General features: G+C 38.2%; 2 protein-coding genes across 3 annotated transcripts in view; both read right to left on the bottom strand.

Annotated features, from left to right (window-relative positions):
* Positions 1–22116, bottom strand: part of RhoGEF64C (Rho guanine nucleotide exchange factor at 64C) — a 165753-nt gene that overhangs the window by 57970 nt on the left and 85667 nt on the right. The window lies entirely within an intron of this gene.
* On the bottom strand, positions 5600–7881 carry LOC149502089 (uncharacterized). Its single transcript, XM_089730750.1, has one exon. The coding sequence runs from the start codon at positions 7310–7312 to the stop codon at positions 5600–5602; it is 1713 nt and encodes a 570-aa protein (XP_089586876.1). The 5' UTR covers positions 7313–7881.

Here is a 22116-nt window from a genome sequence, read left to right as displayed (position 1 = left end):
GGCTGTCACTACATTTTTTGTACTTAAAACCACATCCATCCATTGTGCAAGCACAGGGCTCGGTGTCGACTCACTGCACTTACGGACTTATCTATAGTTCACACTTTGGTTAAGTACAGAATTAGATATTATATTTTATTTTAAGGTTTGATTTTTGGAGATCTACACCTAAATACAGGGCTCTGAACACGTTTTAAAGAACTATTTAATTTCAGTATCTGTTAACATATCCTTCTACTATTAACAGTATTAACCAATCGATTAATGTTAAATTACTGTTTCTTTAATAAAAATCATACTCCGTTTACCCTCACCTCTCGTGTTAGCTCTATACTTGAGATCTCAGAACTTATATCTCAAGGTGGGTGGCGCATTTACGTTGTAGATGTTTATAGGCTCCAGTAACCACTCAACAGCAGGTGGGCTGTGAGCTCGTCCACGTATCTAAGCAATAAAAAAATACAACATTAAGACTTGTAGTGTGATATGGGCCATATGAAAAATATACTTTAAAAAAATTTACAAAAATCAATGTTAAAAATAATTTAAAATGGTTATTTTTAAACATTATTAATTTATTCAGAACGTTTTATCTACGCGCGCTAAGACACGTCCAGTTCGAAACCTAATACCTATAATCAAACTACGCAATAACCGGTATTCTGACGGTCCGCTCTTTATAAGCACTAATAGAGAGTCTATAATAAATCAATGGTTTCCACTCTAAGGGCCAATCCACGTACATTCATGCTACTTTATTAAATATTTATATATTGTTTACTTAAAAACATTGATATCATTGTTCATAGAAGAATATATCTACTAATTAATATTATTATAGCAAAGTTAACAACAATACTTGTTAGGTGTTCAAAGTACAGACTATAGTTCTAACGCCTTGTGCCAATGACCCCTCCCGTTCGTTTCCCACGTTTGTCTATATGTCACAGGCAAAGGAAATTAAAGGTTAGAACACAATGTCTGAGATGGAATGCGCTTTTGTTAAGGTGGCCACGATTACAAACTATAGGTACGTGGAAACAACTGTATAATAAGATTATCTGTCTGTCTCTTTCCAGTGTTGGATTTACGCCTAGGCCCGCGAGGCCAGGGCTGATAAAAAGATTAAATGTCAAAATTTCAGAGACAATAAAGTAAAGACGATCTCATTTGAAAATGAGTTCAGATTAATTATTATAAAAAAAAAATGTATTTTATTAATATTAAAAAAAATAGATATATATATGTTGGAGTATTTCTATTTTCGGGTAGCGACATGATAAACGGGTGGTCTTCGTATGTAAATGAAACTAGTAATATTAACTCAGAGCGTATATTACGCAGGAGCGTTCTATCTAATAAGGCGACTCGCTCGCTTCTGAGCTAAGGATTGTACATCAGCTCTTTTTATAGTCAGAAAGTGTGCCGGCAACTCGCGCCATCAAAGGGTGCCGCTGCAGTGTGTGATCCAAGCCGCCTGCCGCGAACGTTGAAGTGTGCCGGCGACCCGCACCATCAAAGGGTGCCGCTGCAGTGTGTGATCCAAGCCGACCGCTACGAACGTTGCAAGTGTACCGGTGACCGGAGCCGTCAAAGGGTACCGGTGCGCTCTGTGATCTAAGCCGCCTGCCGTTGATCGTTGCAAATGTGCCGGTGACCCGCGCCTTCAAAGGGTGCCGCTGCGCTCTGTGATTCAAGCCGCCTTTTTTTTTTTTTTTTTTTTTTTTTACCTATGCTGATAGCCTTGAGAGGCTATTTCAGCTTCACCCTAACGTTTGTAGGTGAGCTCGCGGGGCTCAACCGGAGAGTTGCTAACACTGACCCTAGCAAGAGCAGTGCTTCGCAGAATCTACCACCGGATCGGAAACGCGACCCACTGAGAAGATCCGGCGAGAAACTCAGTGGGCTGTGTCTATGGGTTAGTTCGCTCGTCGAGCCCTTCGTCGCAAGCGACGGGTTCGACAAGGACGGTGACCGGTGCTTGTGGTGCCTAAGAGCACCGTTAATGGATCAGGAGGATCCGTAATGACGTGCTTTGGGCGACGTCGACGGTTTACCATTCGGTCTACTGGGTCGGGTATGTAATTTCCAGCGGCTACGATGAGAGGGTTCTCATGTCGTGCCGCCTTCTCAAAATGGCGCAGCGATGCCGACTGTAGATACTTACTGACAGAGTCAAGCTCTAGGTCATCGTGGAGATCCACGTTCCTCAGGAACCATGGTGCTCCGACGGCTATCCTGCAGAATCGGGATTGAATAACCTGAAGGGGCTTCAAGTTGGTGCGGGCTGCGTGAGCGAACACTACGCTTGCATACGTCATAACGGGGCGTATGCAAGTTTTGTAGAGAGTTACCTTATTACGGAGGGACAGTTTGCTTCGCTTGCAAAGCATAGGGTAGAGACGTCCTAATATGAAGGCGGCACGGTCGCGTACCGTTTTAATATGGGGACGGAATGTCATCCCTCTGTCGAGGGTGACGCCTAGGTATTTGACCTGCGAGGCCCACGGTATGGGCTGGCCAAAGAGAGTGACGGGTTCAAGCCGCCGGCCGCGAACGTTGTAAGTGTGGCGGCAACCCGCACCGTAAAAGGGTGCCGCTGCGCTGTGTGATCGAAGCCGCCCGCCACCGACCGTTGCAAGTGTGTCGGCGGCCCTTGCTGACAAAGGGTGTGCTCTGTGATCTAAGGCGCACGCCGACACGGCCATTCTGCAATTGACGCGTCTCTGCGGCATTAGTCCTGAAATGATAAGTTACTTGAGTCTCGGTAGTGGTACTTAAGTTAGATATCGACACCATACATTGTAACAACCAAGCCTGCACGCTGGTGTTCAAAGTGTGGCCTCAACGCCATTGATAACTCTGCAACAACCAAGCCTCCACGCTGGTGTTCAAAGTCAGGCCCACACGCCACCACTCATATTGCAACAACCAAGCCTACACGCTGGTGTTCAGTCTGGCCTACACGCCATCAACAATATTAAAACAACCAAGCCTCCACGCTGGTGTTCAAAGTTAGGCCTACACGCCATTACTCATATTGCAACAACCAAGCCTCCACGCTGGTGTTCAAAGTTAGGCCTACACGCCATTACTCATATTGCAACAACCAGGCCTACACGCTGGTGTTCAAAGTCTGGTCTACATTTCATCAATAATATTGAAAAACCCAAGCCTCTGCGCTGGTATTCAAAGTTAGGCACACAAATAGTAGCCTCATTCCAAAGATTGTGCCTCATTAGTCTCATCTAATGGAAACTCATACGCCGACACGACAATTTCATTTTGTTTTCCAAAGTCTGGAGCTGCTCGTAGATTCTCATGGGCTACTTTTCTTGGGCGCCCACATCCTGTAATTTTCTTGACCTCATAACGGTCATTAGGAAGGACTTTCTTTATCTCGTAAGGGCCCCCGAACTTTTGACTTAGTTTAGTTCCTAGCCGCAAGGGTTCTTTTACCAAAACGTATTGACCCTTTTCAAATCTTTTCACCTTTGCTTTAGTCTTATCAAATTTAGCTTTAGATTTCTCTGCCCGTTCGGTCATCCTTTCAGAAACTACTTTACGGAAAGATTCTGGATCGACTCTCTCATTTTCTTCATCGATAATTGAAATTAGCTCGGGTGGCACGCTTCCGCGTTTTCCTGTTAGTAATTCAATAGGTGTTTTCCCCGTTGCTTTGGATATTGTGCAGTTAATAGCAAGTTGTAGGGCTCCTAAGGCATGTTCCCAGTGATCCTTTTGAATATTACTAATGACAGTGAGTCCATCCTTGATGACACGCATAATTCTTTCGGCCTGGCCGTTTGCTCTGCTCGTATATGCTGCGGTGTGGTGTAGTTCAATGCCGTACTGCTTACAGTATTGTTCATATTGAGACACAAATGCACCATCGCCATCAACGATTATCCTTTTGGGAGCTCCAAAAAGAAATACGATTTCTTTTAGATGTTGCAGGGCCGATTCTTGATTTTTCTTAGTAGCATACTTCAATAGAACAAATTTGGAAAAGGCATCAACCGCTACAAAGACGTATTCTTTTTCAAATGAAGGTCCACTCAATTTTCCAGAGATATCTATGTGAACTGTATGAAACGGTTCCGCTATTTTTTCTATTGGATGCAATTCCACCTGTACCGCGCCTGAAGTACCTTTCATAGTTTTACAGACCACGCAATTGTCTATGAAGCTGCGAACTTTTGAGCTCATTTTGTCAAACCAAAAGTGTTCTTTGAGTTTTTCGAGTGTTTTCTCCCAACCAAAGTGTTGTAAAGCTTCGTGGTAATGGTTTATAATACTCCATTGGTAAGATTGTGGTACTACTTTTAGAGTCTTGGTTCTTCCGTTCTCCAGTTTAACTTTTTGGCACAAAACTTCGTCTTTAATTAAGTAGTCCGTATTTTTATTGCTATTTTTCTTGATATCACTGATTAGACTACTTAAAAAAGGATCTCTGTACTGCTCCATTAATAACCAGTCTTTATTTGAAGTCAAGTTAAGGATTTTTTGTGTAACATGGTTTCTACTAAAAAAATCAGCGTGTTTTAGTCTTTCTCCTTTACGATACTCGACATCAAAGTCAAAATTTTGCAGAAAAGACCACCAGCGATGCACACGCGGCAGTAGTTCTTGTTTATATCGAGAGGCTTTCAAAGCGTTGCAGTCTGTGACAACAGTGAACTTTCTGCCGTATAAAAAGTGACGAAAATGTTTTATCGATCTTACGACAGCCAAGGTTTCCAATTCATATGAGTGATAGTTAGATTCTGCTTTAGTTGTTCTTTGGCTAAAGTATCCGACCACATGTTGTCGTCCTCCTAAAATTTGGATAAGGACTGCTCCAAATCCTAATGCACTTGCGTCTGTATGGAGTTCGATTGGTACGTCTTCTTTGAAAATTGTGAGGAGCGGCGCACAGGTAAGATAATTAATTATTTTCATTCTTGCAGCTTCATGACGATCAGTCCATATCCATTTCGCACCTGTTTTTGTTAATTCGTACAGTGGGGCCATTTCGGAAGAGAAATTCGGTACAAACCTCCGAAAATAGCCTGCAAGCCCATTAAACTGTCTAAGTTGCTTAATATTTTTGGGAACAGGAGATCTTGCTAGGGCTTCTACCTTTGCGGGATCGGGTCTTACTTGTCCGTTGGCTATGACGTATCCCAAATATTGTATAGATCTTTTCATAAACGAGCATTTCTTTAAGTTAATTGCAAATCCTGAATTACTAAGGGCCCGAAGTACTGAGTCCAATCTTTGTAAAGTCTCCTCTACTGATCTTCCAGGGATAAGCACGTCATCCATGTAAACCAGAGCTGCCTCTCCTATTAGTGGTCCTAGTGCTTTATTAATACATCTCTGGTATACGGACGGCGCATTAGTTAGACCAAATGGCATTGTCAAGTATTCATACTGCCCGTCAGGGGTTATGAAGGCAGTCTTCTCAATTGAGTCTTCAGCTACAGGGATCTGATGGAAACCAGCCGCCATATCAAGACAACAGAAATATTTTGCATCTCCAAGCTGATCCAGCTGGTCGGAAATAAGGGGTAACGGATAATGGTCTCGAATAGTATTTGCATTCAATTCTCGGTAATCAACGCACAAACGGTCTTCCCCGTTCTTCTTTTTTTACAAGAATAATAGGGCTTGCAAACGGGGAGTTACTCTCTCGAACAATTCCGTTATCCAACAGATCTTTTATAATTCCTTTGACTTTTTCTCTTTCTATCAATGCCATTCTGTATGGTCGTCGTTCCACCACTTTGTTTGGGTTTTTTAGTCTGATTTTCAGTTCCCCAGTGGTCACTCTGTTTGTAGAAAACCCTTCTACAAAAGCATGCTGGTATTTTTCCAATATTCGCATCAAGGCACTGTGCTCTTCTTTCATTAAATCAGTGTCAATATGAACTTCTAATACTTCGTTAAGCTGAAAACAGAAGGACTGTTCTTCGTTACGGCTGACAACTGTTTTTGTCATTGATAGCTCCACTTTTATCCCCGGAATCTTCAAAAGGTCGTTACCAATCAGAACTTTTGCAGGTAATTGGTGATCCAGCACAACACAAAAATCAAGTTCAATTAAAATACCATTTATGTTGCATTCTGCTATTACTTGTGTGTGTGAGTAAACTGGAACTGGACCAATTCCTTTCAAACATTTTGATATATTCTTTCTTTGACCTGGAATACGCAATGCTACAGACTCTTGTATTAAAGAACAATCAGATCCCCTGTCGAATATGCATTCCAAAGTATTTTGTCCAACCTGTATTATTATTGTGTTATGTGATTTAGCCTCATTATTCTGGCATAGATTCACTCTTTTAGTGTGTTGCTCGTCAGCGATTCTTTTAAAACAACTTTCTGTAGTGTGTCGAGTCCCTTTACAGTAGGAACACTCCTTAATGGGTGGTGCAGATGAATCTTTTGATGAGGAAGAAGCTCTTGATCCTGATTCTGGTGCTGAAGACGCTCCACGTCTAGTTGTATTTTCCGAGCAATATCGAGCAAAGTGACCTGTTTTTCCACAAACATAACAAGTCAAGTTGGATCTATTACGATTGATGTTCAAACGAGGTCGTTTACTGAACTCGGTCGGTTTAGTTGGTATATTCTTTCGTTTTCGAAACGTTTTGGCTATAGCAATTAACTCCGGAACAGTATTTGACTTGCTATTGAGTAATTCTGTCCGAATCCGTTCATCTCCAATGCTCCCAATGACAAATTCTACTGCATCCTGTTCCGTTGGATTCGGTTTTACTATCCTTTTGAACATACGCCACACGTTTGAAATAAAATCTTGAATGTTTTCTGCATCGTCAATGGTGTAATTTCTATAACTCAGAATATCTGCGAAGTACCTGGATTCGGGTTCGAAAGTTTGCAACATGTCGTCCCGCATTTCCGTCCATGTTGTTGTCCTTAGGAGGCTACTATCTGCCCATGTTTTTGCACGACCTTTTAATACACTTGCTGCTTTTAATCGTACCTCATGATCTCGAAGTCCATATTCTTCTTGAGTACGTGTAATAAGGTCTACCCAATCATGTACATCGGTATTTGAATCGGGGTCATATGTAGGAAAATAAACGTCGGAAATGCGCACTCGCGGATTTTCTTCTGACTTCATGGTGCCGATCATTTCAGTCAAGGTTATGCGATGATCGTAGGACAGTTGAGCCATCATATCGTTCATCGTGGTTTTGAATGCGTTTGCCATAGCCTGGATTACGTCATTAGGCCGTTGTTCGTCACGTGGTGTTCCCTCTTCTGATGTTGGAGTATTTCTATTTTCGGGTAGCGACATGATAAACGGGTGGTCTTCGTATGTAAATGAAACTAGTAATATTAACTCAGAGCGTATATTACGCAGGAGCGTTCTATCTAATAAGGCGACTCGCTCGCTTCTGAGCTAAGGATTGTACATCAGCTCTTTTTATAGTCAGAAAGTGTGCCGGCAACTCGCGCCATCAAAGGGTGCCGCTGCAGTGTGTGATCCAAGCCGCCTGCCGCGAACGTTGAAGTGTGCCGGCGACCCGCACCATCAAAGGGTGCCGCTGCAGTGTGTGATCCAAGCCGACCGCTACGAACGTTGCAAGTGTACCGGTGACCGGAGCCGTCAAAGGGTACCGGTGCGCTCTGTGATCTAAGCCGCCTGCCGTTGATCGTTGCAAATGTGCCGGTGACCCGCGCCTTCAAAGGGTGCCGCTGCGCTCTGTGATTCAAGCCGCCGGCCGCGAACGTTGTAAGTGTGGCGGCAACCCGCACCGTAAAAGGGTGCCGCTGCGCTGTGTGATCGAAGCCGCCCGCCACCGACCGTTGCAAGTGTGTCGGCGGCCCTTGCTGACAAAGGGTGTGCTCTGTGATCTAAGGCGCACGCCGACATATATACCTATTTAAATTTATTTATTAATTTGCCTATTGTATATTACTTTTTTAACTGTAATACTATATAAATAATAGTTATAATTTAAAATTTTATTCTAGGGAAATAAAATTATTTTATATTTAAAATAAAAATGTTGGATCAAATTTAATAAAATTCATTCTAACATTAAGGGCGGCGCGATAAACAGGGCCTAGGGCAGCATCAAACCGTCATTGTCTCTTTCTATTTTATTTTATTATAAATCAAGAATGCTTGATAGGGAGAGCAGACTCCCCCTAAAGTGGGATAAGGAAAAGAAGGAGAATAAAGAATGCTTCTATGACTTTTCTTTAAATTTTCTCTTTCACTTCTTATCCTCTTTCGTGTCGCACTATATTTTTCTATCTTGCCTCTGGCATTTCCAATGAGGAGTTACAGTGCCAAGCACTCTTAGTCTGGAGGCCTTAACTTCGCAAGTCGTCATGGCCTAAAGGATAACACGTCCATTGCATTCGTATCTAGCAATGCACCGGTGTTCGGATCCCGCCGGCAAGTACCCATTTTTGTAATTAAATTCGTACTTAACAAATGTTCACAATTGACTTCCACGACGAAGGACTAACATTGTGTAATAAAAATCAAACCATCACCCTGCCTATTTCCGCCGGGAAGCAGTAAGGTTTGAAGGGTGGAGCAGCGGTTGTACTATAGTTACTATACTAAGACCTTAGAAGTTATATCTCAAGGTAGGTGGTGGCATTTACGTTATAAATGTCTATGGGCTCCGGTAACCATTTAACATCAGGTGGGCCGTGTGCTTATTCACGCTTCTGTGCATTAAATGGTATTGGAAAAAACTACCCTAGATTGTTTTTTTTACATTCTAAAACATAAAAGTGAGTTTGCAAGTTAAACAACACTGAAATTGAAACAAAACATCAACAATAAATACGTATACAGCATACCATATCTTTCAATAGTCTAGTAGAATAATACCAACATTTTATACCATTTCTTTCAATAGGCTTGTAGAATAATACCAACACTTTATACCATATCTTTCAATAGGCTAGTAGAATAATACCAACACTTTATACCATATCTTTCAATAGGCTAGTAGAATAATACCAACATTTTATACCATATCTTTCAATAGGCTAGTAGAATAATACCAACATTTTATACCATATCTTTCAATAAGCTAGTAGAATAATACCAACACTTTATACCATATCTTTCAATAGGCTAGTAGAATAATACCAACACTTTATACCATATCTTTCAATAGGCTAGTAGAATAATACCAACATTTTATACCATATCTTTCAATAGGCTAGTAGAATAATACCAACATTTTATACCATATCTTTCAATAAGCTAGTAGAATAATACCAACACTTTATACCATATCTTTCAATAGGCTAGTAGAATAATACCAACATTTTATACCATATCTTTCAATAAGCTAGTAGAATAATACCAACACTTTATACCATATCTTTCAATAGGCTAGTAGAATAATACCAACACTTTATACCATATCTTTCAATAGGCTAGTAGAATAATACCAACATTTTATACCATATCTTTCAATAGGCTAGTAGAATAATACCAACACTTTATACCATATCTTTCAATAGTCTAGTAGAATAATACCAACACTTTATACCATATCTTTCAATAGGCTAGTAGAATAATACCAACATTTTATACCATATCTTTCAATAGGCTAGTAGAATAATACCAACACTTTATACCATATCTTTCAATAGGCTAGTAGAATAATACCAACATTTTATACCATATCTTTCAATAGGCTAGTAGAATAATACCAACATTTTATACCATATCTTTCAATAAGCTAGTAGAATAATACCAACACTTTATACCATATCTTTCAATAGGCTAGTAGAATAATACCAACACTTTATACCATATCTTTCAATAGGCTAGTAGAATAATACCAACATTTTATACCATATCTTTCAATAGGCTAGTAGAATAATACCAACATTTTATACCATATCTTTCAATAAGCTAGTAGAATAATACCAACACTTTATACCATATCTTTCAATAGGCTAGTAGAATAATACCAACATTTTATACCATATCTTTCAATAAGCTAGTAGAATAATACCAACACTTTATACCATATCTTTCAATAGGCTAGTAGAATAATACCAACACTTTATACCATATCTTTCAATAGGCTAGTAGAATAATACCAACATTTTATACCATATCTTTCAATAGGCTAGTAGAATAATACCAACACTTTATACCATATCTTTCAATAGTCTAGTAGAATAATACCAACACTTTATACCATATCTTTCAATAGGCTAGTAGAATAATACCAACATTTTATACCATATCTTTCAATAGGCTAGTAGAATAATACCAACATTTTATACCATATCTTTCAATAAGCTAGTAGAATAATACCAACACTTTATACCATATCTTTCAAAGGCTAGTAGAATAATACCAACATTTTATACCATATCTTTCAATAGGCTAGTAGAATAATACCAACACTTTATACCATATCTTTCAATAGGCTAGTAGAATAATACCAATACTTTGAACAGTAACAGCGTTGGTTTTTTACTGAATAATAATTTATGTGCAATTCGAATCTAGATTAATTTTAATCGACAGTTTAATAGTTAAAGGAATAAAATTAGATGCTGTACTTGATTAAGCTTGTAGAGAAACAGCTCGATGCAAAATTATATTCATAAAATATTTGTAGATCAAACATCTCAATTAAATAGAATTACGTGAACATATTTAAAAAAAAACGTTTAAACAGTGGTATGTGGTAGTAGGGTTGCTTTCCGCATTTATCTCCTGCACTTCGCTCTGTCTTCGACATCATAGTCAGTAACATCGCATTTCCTCTTGTCGAACTATCAGGAGGTCATACTGAAGCGCCAAATATCCGACATAATCCGGTGACCTCCTTTTTGACTTCATCATACAATCTAAGTCCACTCTCCTGCATCTTGCTGGTGATGTCATGTACAGCGACCTATCATCTTTTTTACTGTTGATACTGGTCAGGATTTAGAGCGAATCTATATTATTGTTATATTAAAATCATTAACGTTTGAAGCGTGTGCAAATTTTCAAAATAATCGGACATCTTGATGTCTTTGAAAATGACGTTTAAAGATTCCGTTACAAACAAACAAACACACGGACAAAGCTATAAAAGATCTCATAAAATTAAGTCATAAAAATGTCTTAAGCGCGCGTTGTGTCGCGTCAAAATACTTTCTTGCTGCCTACTTAATTTTACAGTATAAGACTGGGCTAATCGTAAATTACAAAGCAGCCTGTGGGTGTTGCGTGTACACACGAATTATTAATATGCAGAGCTTCTCATATAGTTATTTATCTTTTATCTATATATTTAAAAATGAATTGCTGTTCGTTAGCCTCGCTAAAACTCGAGAGCGGCTGGACCGATTTGACTAATTTTGGTCTTGAATTATTTGTGGAAGTCCAGAGAAGGTTTAAGAGGTAGATAAATATGAAAATGCTCAGAATTAAATAAAAATAACAATTTTGTTTTTCCTTTGATGTGTCCTCCCCCCCACCCCGTCGGACGAATTCCTTTTGTTTGTTTTAAGTTTATTTTATACAAAAGTTTAGGTCTTTTATTTATCGATTGAGGCACTACGAAGTCTGCCGGGTCAGCCAGTTGCTTATAAAAAGAACGGCTTCCGACTTCCTTAAGATAATAATAATTTTCACTTTGAAAAGTCACACTTTCCAAATCGTAATTTAATCGTCATCATTAGACATTATTTTAAAACTGAAATATTAATTTATTATCACATGGGACTAAAAAGCCTTTTTGTTTCATCAACAATTCAAACAAAATGCATAAATACATGTTATAGCATTTACTAGTTTTAAGTATTACTCGATACGCGTACAAACCCGCAAAACTATAGTTTACGTAGTTACCGGTGGTAGGACCTCTTGTGAGTCCGCACGAGTAGGTACCACCACCCCGCCTATTTCTGCCGTGAAGCAGTAATGCGTTTCAGTTTGAAGGGTAGGGCAGCCGTTGTAACTATACTGAAACCTTAGAACTTATATCTCAAGGTGGGTGGCGCATTTACGTTGCAGATGTCTATGGGCTCCAATAACCACTTAGCACCAGATAGGCTGTGAGCTGGTCCAACCATCTAAGCAATAAAAAAAAGCTCATCCAAATAAGCCTCCGTATGCTCCGAATCATTACGGTCACTAGACGGAGGCGGGCTTACTAATGAACAATGCAAATTGCCACACTGTTTTGATCATACAATAAGATTGCACTGATATGACCACAAATTAGACTTCCACACAACCAGGTTTTCCTTCTTTTCCCTCTTGAGGACAAACATTTATGTTGCTAAAAGATAGCAACATAAATGTTTGAGGCCCCCAGGGATTCAGGTGCTGCTTTTATGATTCAGTCAGGACGCGAAACCATTGTACATAAAATGAGCGGTTTTTGCGAATGACAGCTGGGGCTGTGTAACGGTACTTAATACATTGACTGCTATTCCAATTTTAGGGCTTCGTAATGACTAACACTGACGGAAATGTAATAAGAAGTAATTTATATATCTGGATGAGCGCCTTCTTATTTTCGACACTGTTCTAAATTTGGAATCTAAGATCTGATGGATCCATTTAGAAGGCGTAGGAATTCCAAAATTGAATCACCAAAGAACGTGATTTTGAATTTGGAATTGACGTACGCCCCATTCGCATTGTCATTTCTTTACGCTGGTAAAAATTATCTAAATTAATCCCGCTTTTTACCAACCCCCATTGCATCATACCAGATCTCTTATTAATATTGTGAAGTATATCGTATCCCGTTCGTCGCTGAGGAATCATTAAGGAACCCTACTGCTGGACGAGAACTTGAAGAACATCAGGTAAGTCACGGGTATGAAAAAATGTTCGAGATATGATGAACTGAATTATGCGTCAATGAGTCCGTGCTGCATGGCTTGTAATTATTGCGCAATTTAAGCAATGTATAGAGTGTAACAACAAGAAGATCCGTAGACACAACCGACTGAGTTTCTCGCCGGATCTTCTCAGTGGGTCGGGATTCCGAACCGATGGTAGATTCAGCGAAGCACTGCTCTTGCTAGGGCTAGGTGTTAGCAAATCTTTCGGGTTGAGCCCCGAGAGCTCACCTACTTGTCCGTGTGTTGTTGGAACAGCACCTTAAGCTACCGATGATTAGGTAACGAAAAAAAAGACAATAAGAAAATCTAATGCATTGGCGATGGTGTTTTTAATACTCAAGAAAACGACGAATAACCTAAACTAAATCACTTTTCATTTTGACATCCGCATACATTGGCTATTTGAAAAGTTATTCGCGCTCCATTTAAATAGAATTGAATAAGCAGGTCGAGGTACTTTAAGGGCGACAATCCAAGCACCGGAACTGCTATAGGTTTTCACTAAATCTGAATTAACAGTCGTAGAGCATGTACCGGCTTTCTACTGGAGAAACGTGCTCAAACGTATAGATGTAAATGTAGGGTTGCCAGAGAATGACGCTTCCAAGGAATTAGGCATGTTGATAGCGATGAGACGCGTTAAGGAGTAATATAATATTGGCGATGTTATCCGTTAAGGAGTTGGGTACGCTGATATTGCCGTTGTTATGATTCTGATCGCTGAAGCCTGGTGTTTTAAATAATATCGAAATGTATGCTTACTAAGCATTTAGATTTTTATTTATCAAACCCGTAATATATTAAAAGCCGTAAAATATTTATTTATATAAAATATATATTTACGTAAAATATACCCGTAAAATATTTCCAATCTCTTGTTTGGTGTACTCTAAGTCTAACTGCTGTACCATTCGATTGCTTATCCTAGGTCTTGGCGTAATTATGCTTGTATGTACACAATCCTACCCTTTTTATTTTATTTTTATTGTTTAGACGAGCTCACAGACGCCCTGGTGTTAAGTGGTTACTGGAGCCCATAGAAATCTACAACGCCACCCACCTTGAGATATGAGTTCTAAGGTCTCAGTTTAGTTACAACGGCTGCCCCACCCTTCAAACCGAACCGCATTATTGCTTCACGGCAGAAAATAGACGGGGTACCTACCCGGGCAGACTTATAAGAGGTCCAACCACCAGTAAAGCCTGCGACCGCTGAGTGTGTATCTTTTTTATAGAGCATTCCGCCATTTTTATTTTCCGAGCTGGCAAGCCTTTCCGCGTTATTACGATTTACGCATATTAGGCAATATTAGACACGTTCGCGCGGACGTGACTATAATATAAATTGCAATGCATGTAATTACTAAAATGTATAAATACTTCACAACGAATATTGACCAAATTGTGTTCTCAAGTTTAGAAGGAAGATATATATTTATTACTGGTTTTATTACTGGTGGTAGGACCTCTTGTGAATCCGCGCGGGTGGGTGCCACCGCCCTGCCTTGTTCTGCCGTGAAGCAGTAATGCATTTCGGTTTGAACTTATATCTCAAGGTGGGTGGCGCATTTACGTTGTAGATGTGCATGGGCTCCAGTAACTACTTAACATCAGGTGGGCTGTGAGCTCGTCTAACCATCCAAGCAATAAAAAAAAAAAATTTTTATTCACGTACCGATATTATTTTTTTACAGATGGTAGGTGGTGATCGTTATGTGAGCCCACTTGGGTGGGTACCATCACCCTGCCTATCTCTGCCGTAAAAGCACCACCCGATGGGCCGTAAGCACTGGTAATAAAAAGAAAATTTATTTATTTATTTATTTATTACACTTCATGTAAAATTTACATTGGCAGACTTAATGCCTAAAGCATTCTCTACCAGTAAACCAAAGGTAGTGCAGAATAACTAGTGGTAGGTGCAATGAAAATTTATTCATGATATCGAAATATCTATAAGAATCAAGGAAACATCTGTAAATATCAAGAATTGAAACAATGGTGACAAAAAGGACATAAACAACACAATGCCCGTTCGACATCAAATCATACAGGCTGAGTGCAAACAAATATAGGTATAATCTAGATGCTAGTATGCTATTGTGCACTACGTCTATTCTTTTCATAGTTTTGTTAAGGTATATACCCTGAACATACTGTTTACTATGTATGGTTTGCTGGAAGAATTAAGTGACATACGCTTTCTTCGTATACCTACTCCTAAATTAAAATAATTATCTATTGTCATATTAAAATGTATATAAAAATAAACACTGCAATTTCTTTGTTTGCGCAATAATCAATAAAAGTATTATCTAATGGACACCGCTTACGTTTATACATAGATTTCGTATGTACATTCACTCAATTCAATCAATTTTCTTTTAATTCCGGGAGTAATAGACACCATATTCTATATTACGCATTGACTGTGCCGCAGTCTTGAAAACTCAAAGAAAATAACTTCAATTTACTGTTGTTTAAAAATATGACTTATCTGACATAAAAGAGTACTTAACTCATCGAAGGATGCCTATAAAAAAATCATGTAGGTTTGGAAATTATTGTCCGACTATGGAATAAATTACCCTTGAAATAAAAAATATATATCACTACTACTACACGCTACGGTAGGGACAGCACGCTGGCTATACTGTATCATGCTAGATTTTATTTAATATTTATATCCGCCTCTTAAATTGTCGATATTTGACTATAGACAAAGTAGACTTGGCAACCCTATCTGACGCACATCCTTGACGAAGATACGAAATAAAAACAAGTCGGAACATTTAAGGTGTGAAAAAGGCGTGGTGATTAGAGAAAAAAAAAAACAAATTAAATATGCGATTTCTGTTGAACACTAATGCGGAACAGGTTTGGCCAGTAAAACGGGATGCTGGTGAAATTCAAGAGCAACGATCCCGACCAATGACACAGACTAACAAGGCTTAGTCATTCAACTTTTTATTTACACTGTAAATAGAGGTGTTTTTTTAGTGTTAGGTACACACATGGTATATTATGTAATATGTATTTGCCTATGATGTTCTTTTTTATTTTTTTTATTGCTTATATAGGTGGACGAGCTCACAGCCCACCTGGTGTTAAGTGGTCACTGGAGCCCATATACATCCACAACGTCTATGCGCCACCCACCTTGAAATATAAGCTCTAAGGTCTCAAGTATATTTTATTAATAATTGAGTTTTTTTCAGACCCCATGTGTGTTAATATGGTGCATCTATCTAATGCAAAATCAGACCCAAGCTTCAGATATTCGCGTAGCCGTATCTAAACGGCATATATCATTTAAGATCATGGATGTCAAGAGCTAATTTTTCCTTCAAAGCCAATACTAAAATCATAGAACCCATTTCAATACTGAACAAATGGGTTATTATTGCAACCCTATTTTACTTTTTGTATAACATTTCTCTAACATCTATACCTCGAGGCGAACTTCATGACTCACTCTCTTATGATTCATTTCTCGCTAAGTTACCTTTTACCGATAAATTGATTGGGGTCATTTCCTTTTGATTTTTAAATTAAAGGTTTTATATTCCATTTACTTTTGTTTACTGGCTATTTACTGCATTAAATCCAGTACAATCTAATGCACTTAAACATTCGATAATTTTTCTTTTAGTCTACTGCTTCGTGTTTACACTGGTCAGACATTACGCTGCATTGCGCACGCGCATATTCATGTCAATAAGGTATGTGGACTGCACGTGAATATGATCGATATTAAACGATAGGCTTACACGCTTTATTACTTTCTTATTGAAATATGTTTCGTAATACTGTGATATTTTGAATTAATAATTCAGAACACTTTGTTCAAATAACACCATAAAATTACATAATATTGCACACATGCACACATTGAAGTTGCATTTGCACATAAGTACACACATTCATAATTATTTTATACGTCAACCGTAAATAAGTAGTTTCCAGTAAAATGAATACTATTAACAAAGGCTGGTAAAGTAACTTAATATATAGATGCTACTACCGAAGGCCTATATTATCTCTAAAATCCATATTTCGTGCACTTTTTCCCCTTTTCAATTAAAAGAAAATCACCCGATATTGAGATGGTAGGACTGGTGTGGAGGCTAACTTTAGAATGGCGATTTGGACTGTGAGTTACCCGCGTATCTCTAGCGGCCATTTCCCGTCGCCACAAAACAACTCAAATAAACCAGATTCGGGGATACCGTCTGAACATTTACATTTCCCCATATCAACTCGGTCTGGATTCCTATTTAGGTTTTTCAAAGATTATTTAATTGCCGTGTTTTGCAGTTTTACAAAAGAAGAAGGTCCTATGTGTTTTCACGGGGAGTTTCGCAGGATAATGATAACCGACATAACCCAAATGATGGCGAGGCGGAAAAGTTCTCGAACGGCGACTGTGTATCAGAAGACGTGGCGTTTGTAAGCTGGAACGACGACCAGTTGTAGGTCGTGGGAATCCACTTGATGCAAGTATCACAGGATCAGTCGTCGTGGCGAGGTTTTGAGGGGACATATATCCAGCAGTAGATGTGAGTGAGCCGAAAGATAGAAATACTACTTACTGGTGGTAGAACCTCCTGTGAGTCAGCGCGGGTAGGTACCACCACCCTGCCTATTTCTGCCGTAAAGCAGTGATGCGTTTCGGTTTGAAGGGTGGGGCAGCCGTTGTGACTATACTTGAGACCTTAGAACTTATATCTCAAGGTGGATGGCGCATCTACGTTGTAGATGTCTATGGGCTCCAGTAACTGTTGGGGAATTGTAAACATAATTTATATTATCTATAATGTCAAAAAATGGTTTACATTTTGCTCAGGCGTGACGCCACCGTCTTTCCTTTTTATAGTGTGTTTCTTCTTTTTACTATTTGCATTAAACCGTTACATATTTTATTCCGGAGTATTATTTCAACAGCAACCACTTAAAACCAGTGGGCTGTGAGCTCGCCTAACCATCTAAACAATAAAAAAATAAAAAAAAATTGCCATGATGAATCTTAAATATTACAGATACCCCTTGAAATCTATTAATCGTTAATCTTAAGCTTCTCTGGCATTTACATTACACAGTCGGGACACGTATAAAAATCTTCAATGAGGCTTACTAGAAAAACAGAAATGATCCTATTGATACATTTGTAATTTGCTAGTCCTATTTCTTATTACGCCTATGAGATGCGCCAATTCAATACGTATTTATGTGTATACATAAAAAACTCGATTCGATAGAGCGAAATCGGTTATTCAAAACACGACTACATGTTGACCGCGACCTGATCTTTCTGTGGCAGATTATACTGTGACGTCAACAGCTGCTAAGGATGGCGGTTTTCGAACGGAAATTTTACCCCGAAAACATATACTGATCGAATATCTTAGGTCGTCAAACTATTTCTAAACGGTGTCGGTTTCAAATCTATTAATCTTTTTTAATGATCGACAACCTTATTAATACGAATTCGGCAGGATTTTTCGATCCGATTTAAAAGCACAGGCCTTTTTTAATGAGCTCCTTAGTATGCCTACTAGTTGGTATATCCGATCTCTTATTTCTTTTAATTATCTTACTTTGAAAAAGCACGATACACTATATGTAAAATAACCTTTATTATTTAAACTAGTTTTTAAAAAGAATTTTTCTTCCGTGTCATTCAGTAAAAAAAAAGTTCAGTTTGTTTAAAATATTAATTTTATTAGATTAAGGGATTTAAATGTTGTTTTCTTAATATACATGTAACAGAAAAGGCAATTATGCTACATAGAAACGTTGTCAATAAAAACTTCAATATACTTACAAATATATTATCTATATTATTAAGCGGTAATTAACACCATAGTCAAATTTTAACAAAACCTTTGTAATTAATGACGACGAAAACCATAAGTAAACAATCAAAATTAAGCCATAGTAATTGTCTTAGCTAAATTAACCTCTTTAATCTGATTTTTCTAAGCATAGTTTTTTACATTTAGTTACATACATACGTACAGTAAATACGGTTGTATGTATAACAAAAAAAACGACTACAGTGTTGTCAGACACTTAAAATGTAACTTTGCAACATTAGTAATTATCGAACAAAAAGAGTGACATCCTTGAATTCAAATTTAATCACAAAAACAGATGATCCAATCCGCATCTAAATGGCTGTCTTGTGTCTAACTAGGACATCACAAACTTTAAGTGAGATTGTAGTGTATTAAAGTTTAATTAATATTACTTTAATAATATGTAGTATAGTATTATAATCGCCATTATAATACGTACTAGGTTAATAGCGTATCATAACTTATTAATTGAAAATCAAGTTCCAGAAACGGTAATGTTTATGTATTTTTATAATCATTAGTTCCTATTCTTTGTTTTTTTTATATTTTTTTTTATTGTTTCCGTGGGTGGACGAGCTCACGGCCCACCTGGTGTTAAGTGGTTACCGGAGCCCATAGACACCTACAACGTAGATGCCGCCACCTAGACATAAGATCTAAGTCTCAGTTTTAACAGTACAACGGCTGCCCTCCCCTTCAAACCGAAATGCATTATTGCTTCACGGTAGAAATAGGTAGGGTGGTGGTACCTACCCATGCGGACACAAAATGTCCTACCACCAGTTTGTTGTATGAAGATGATTTTTCGAATATACTCTCGTATCACCTACCTATTTTTTTTCCTACCTAAGCTGATAGCCTTGAGAGGCTATATCAGCGTCGCCTTAACTAGTAGGTGAGCTCACGGGGCTCAAACCTGATGACGGTGCTAACACGAACCCTAGCAAGAGCCGTGCTTCGCAGAATCTACCACCGGATCGGAAACGCGACCCACTGAGAAGATCCGGCGAGAAACTCAGTGGGCTGTGTCTAAGGGTTAATTTACTCGTCGAGCCCTTCGTCGCAAGCGACGGGTTCGACGAGAACGATGACCGGTGTCACCTACCGTGCGTTGGTGGTACTATGACAGAAATATTTCACGGAGTGCCAGCACCCGTACCAAGCTTCAACACGATCGGATAAATGGACCATTAACACACAGAAAGACAGACGGACAGAAAAACATCTAATAATTATACACTAAAAACATTGGCGACTTTCCTTTTTGATTTTAGTCCGAATTTCTTGGCTTAAACTGTATTTACGTAATTTCGTGCGAAAATAATACTAAAATTCCTGATTTGATGAGTTTAGAAAACAACTAGAATTACATAACTTTTCGCTCACATTTAACATAAACTCGAACGGAGAGATAAAAATAGAAAAAGCGACGTATAGTTAGGATTTACATTTAAATAACCTAATTATAGTCGTCATATGCAAATAAAGAAAATTTCTATGGAGCGCAATTCTAACGAATCACAGGCCTGTGAACAATGATTTTAATATTTAAATACATTAATATATTTTTTTTGCATAATAATAAACTACGCCAAAATTATAAATGGACACTTTCAAAGTTTTGTTATTTTTGATAAAAAATATACCTATATATTAACACGTGAAGCAAAAACTTTGTATCCCTTTTTACGAAAACTGCGCAGACGGAGGAGTATGAAATTTTCCACACTTACAGAGGATATAGAGAAGTTCACAATGCTAATATTTTTTTTAAATAATGCATAAAAGATACATTAAATCAATAAAGAAAACATTACACACACTACCATGTATTTGACGCACACACGCATGTTTACTAATATAAAACTAATTTATTGTCAAACTTTTGTTCTTGACGTCTGCGGTCAAATTGAAAATAGATTAAATTTTGTTTATCTTTATTAATATTTTTCTATAGTGTAGTCTTGGCGTTGAAAATACAATCATAATAGTGTACAAACTTACAATTTCAATTAATTATAGTCGAATTTCGACTACTACGAGGCCTCTAGTATATTTAATTTGCAGAGAAAAAAATCCTATGAAGCTAAATTAAGAGGTGAGCGCCTTCAATCTTATGTCTTAGGCAGGAGGTTGGTGGGTGGACGAGCTCACAGCCCACTCGGGGTTAAACGGTAACCGGAGCCCATAAACATCTACAACGTACATGCCGCCACCTACCTTGAGATATAAGTTCTAAGGTCTCAGTATAGTTACAGGGTATGTGCTTAGTGCGAGTTTTGGTCTCTAGCAACAAACGTAGGGGCGCTGTTCCAACTCCATACAAATTTGAGTTAACTTTAACGCGATCGAGAAGTTAAAAAACTCGCACTAAGCACACTGATCTTCGTTTCCTCGAAGTTCTAGTGGGTCAGTGCACACGAGACGTGGACCCGATGCGGAACCATTAACGACAAGTAACTATTCAAGGGACCGGTTGCACTGACGTACAAAAAAATAAATCTACCTGGTACAAGTTAGCGACTACGCCGATATATTAAAATACAAAAATTCGTGACAATGTTAATGACATTAGCATTTAAGTAATATTTTGTAAGAATATATTATTGTTATCCATATAAAAGGATCACAAATTATGTTTGTTAATTTTCACAAAAATAATAATTATAATCATGATTTCTTAAAACCTATAAACCTACCTATAGAAATAACATACGTATAGAAAAATCTTTAACTATATTCAGTTGTTTTCTAAAACGGTTATCCTACTCACACTACACCTACGTCTACATATCTATCTATATAGATGTCTATCTATCTACCTATCCTACTCAACACGACCGGTTTACCGGTACAAATTGTCAATGGTATTTAAACCATTGGCAATATGTGTAGTCAGATAAAGCATTTAAAAAAAAAACTGTTAATTATGTTGTAGAAACTGAACGTCTCATCCAATAGGCCACTATTGATTTTAAAGAATTTTTTTTGTTTATCCAATGCGGATACTGTACCGGAATCAGACAAATCATTCAAATACAAACGCCCCTAACTTACACCACACATGAAGTCTTCTCCGGACACTACTTAATGCTATAGTTTGAAAGTTCGTGCCGTTTCATGCCGTATAGGCAATGGAGTTTCTTGCTTAATGTTGACTTTACTTATGCATTACGAGACTATAATGCTCACTATCATTCTAGTGGACTACTTCGATATACTGAGACACTATAATCAAAATTTCCGGTACTTGTTAGAACGGTTTTGCAACAGTCTTCCAATGTCAAAACTGTTCTCAAAATACCGCGCTAGCTTGAATAGCTCAACGCCATCACGCGTGACGTCATATGGGGCTAAAATGTACTCAAGCGATACCACGCGGACTACATTACGATTA

This window comes from Bombyx mandarina, chromosome 11, assembly GCF_030267445.1.
Source record: "Bombyx mandarina strain Sakado chromosome 11, ASM3026744v2".
NCBI classification, from domain to species: domain Eukaryota; kingdom Metazoa; phylum Arthropoda; class Insecta; order Lepidoptera; family Bombycidae; genus Bombyx; species Bombyx mandarina.
The sequence above is the reverse complement of the archived record's forward strand: the minus strand, read 5'-3'. Positions and strand labels throughout refer to the sequence as shown.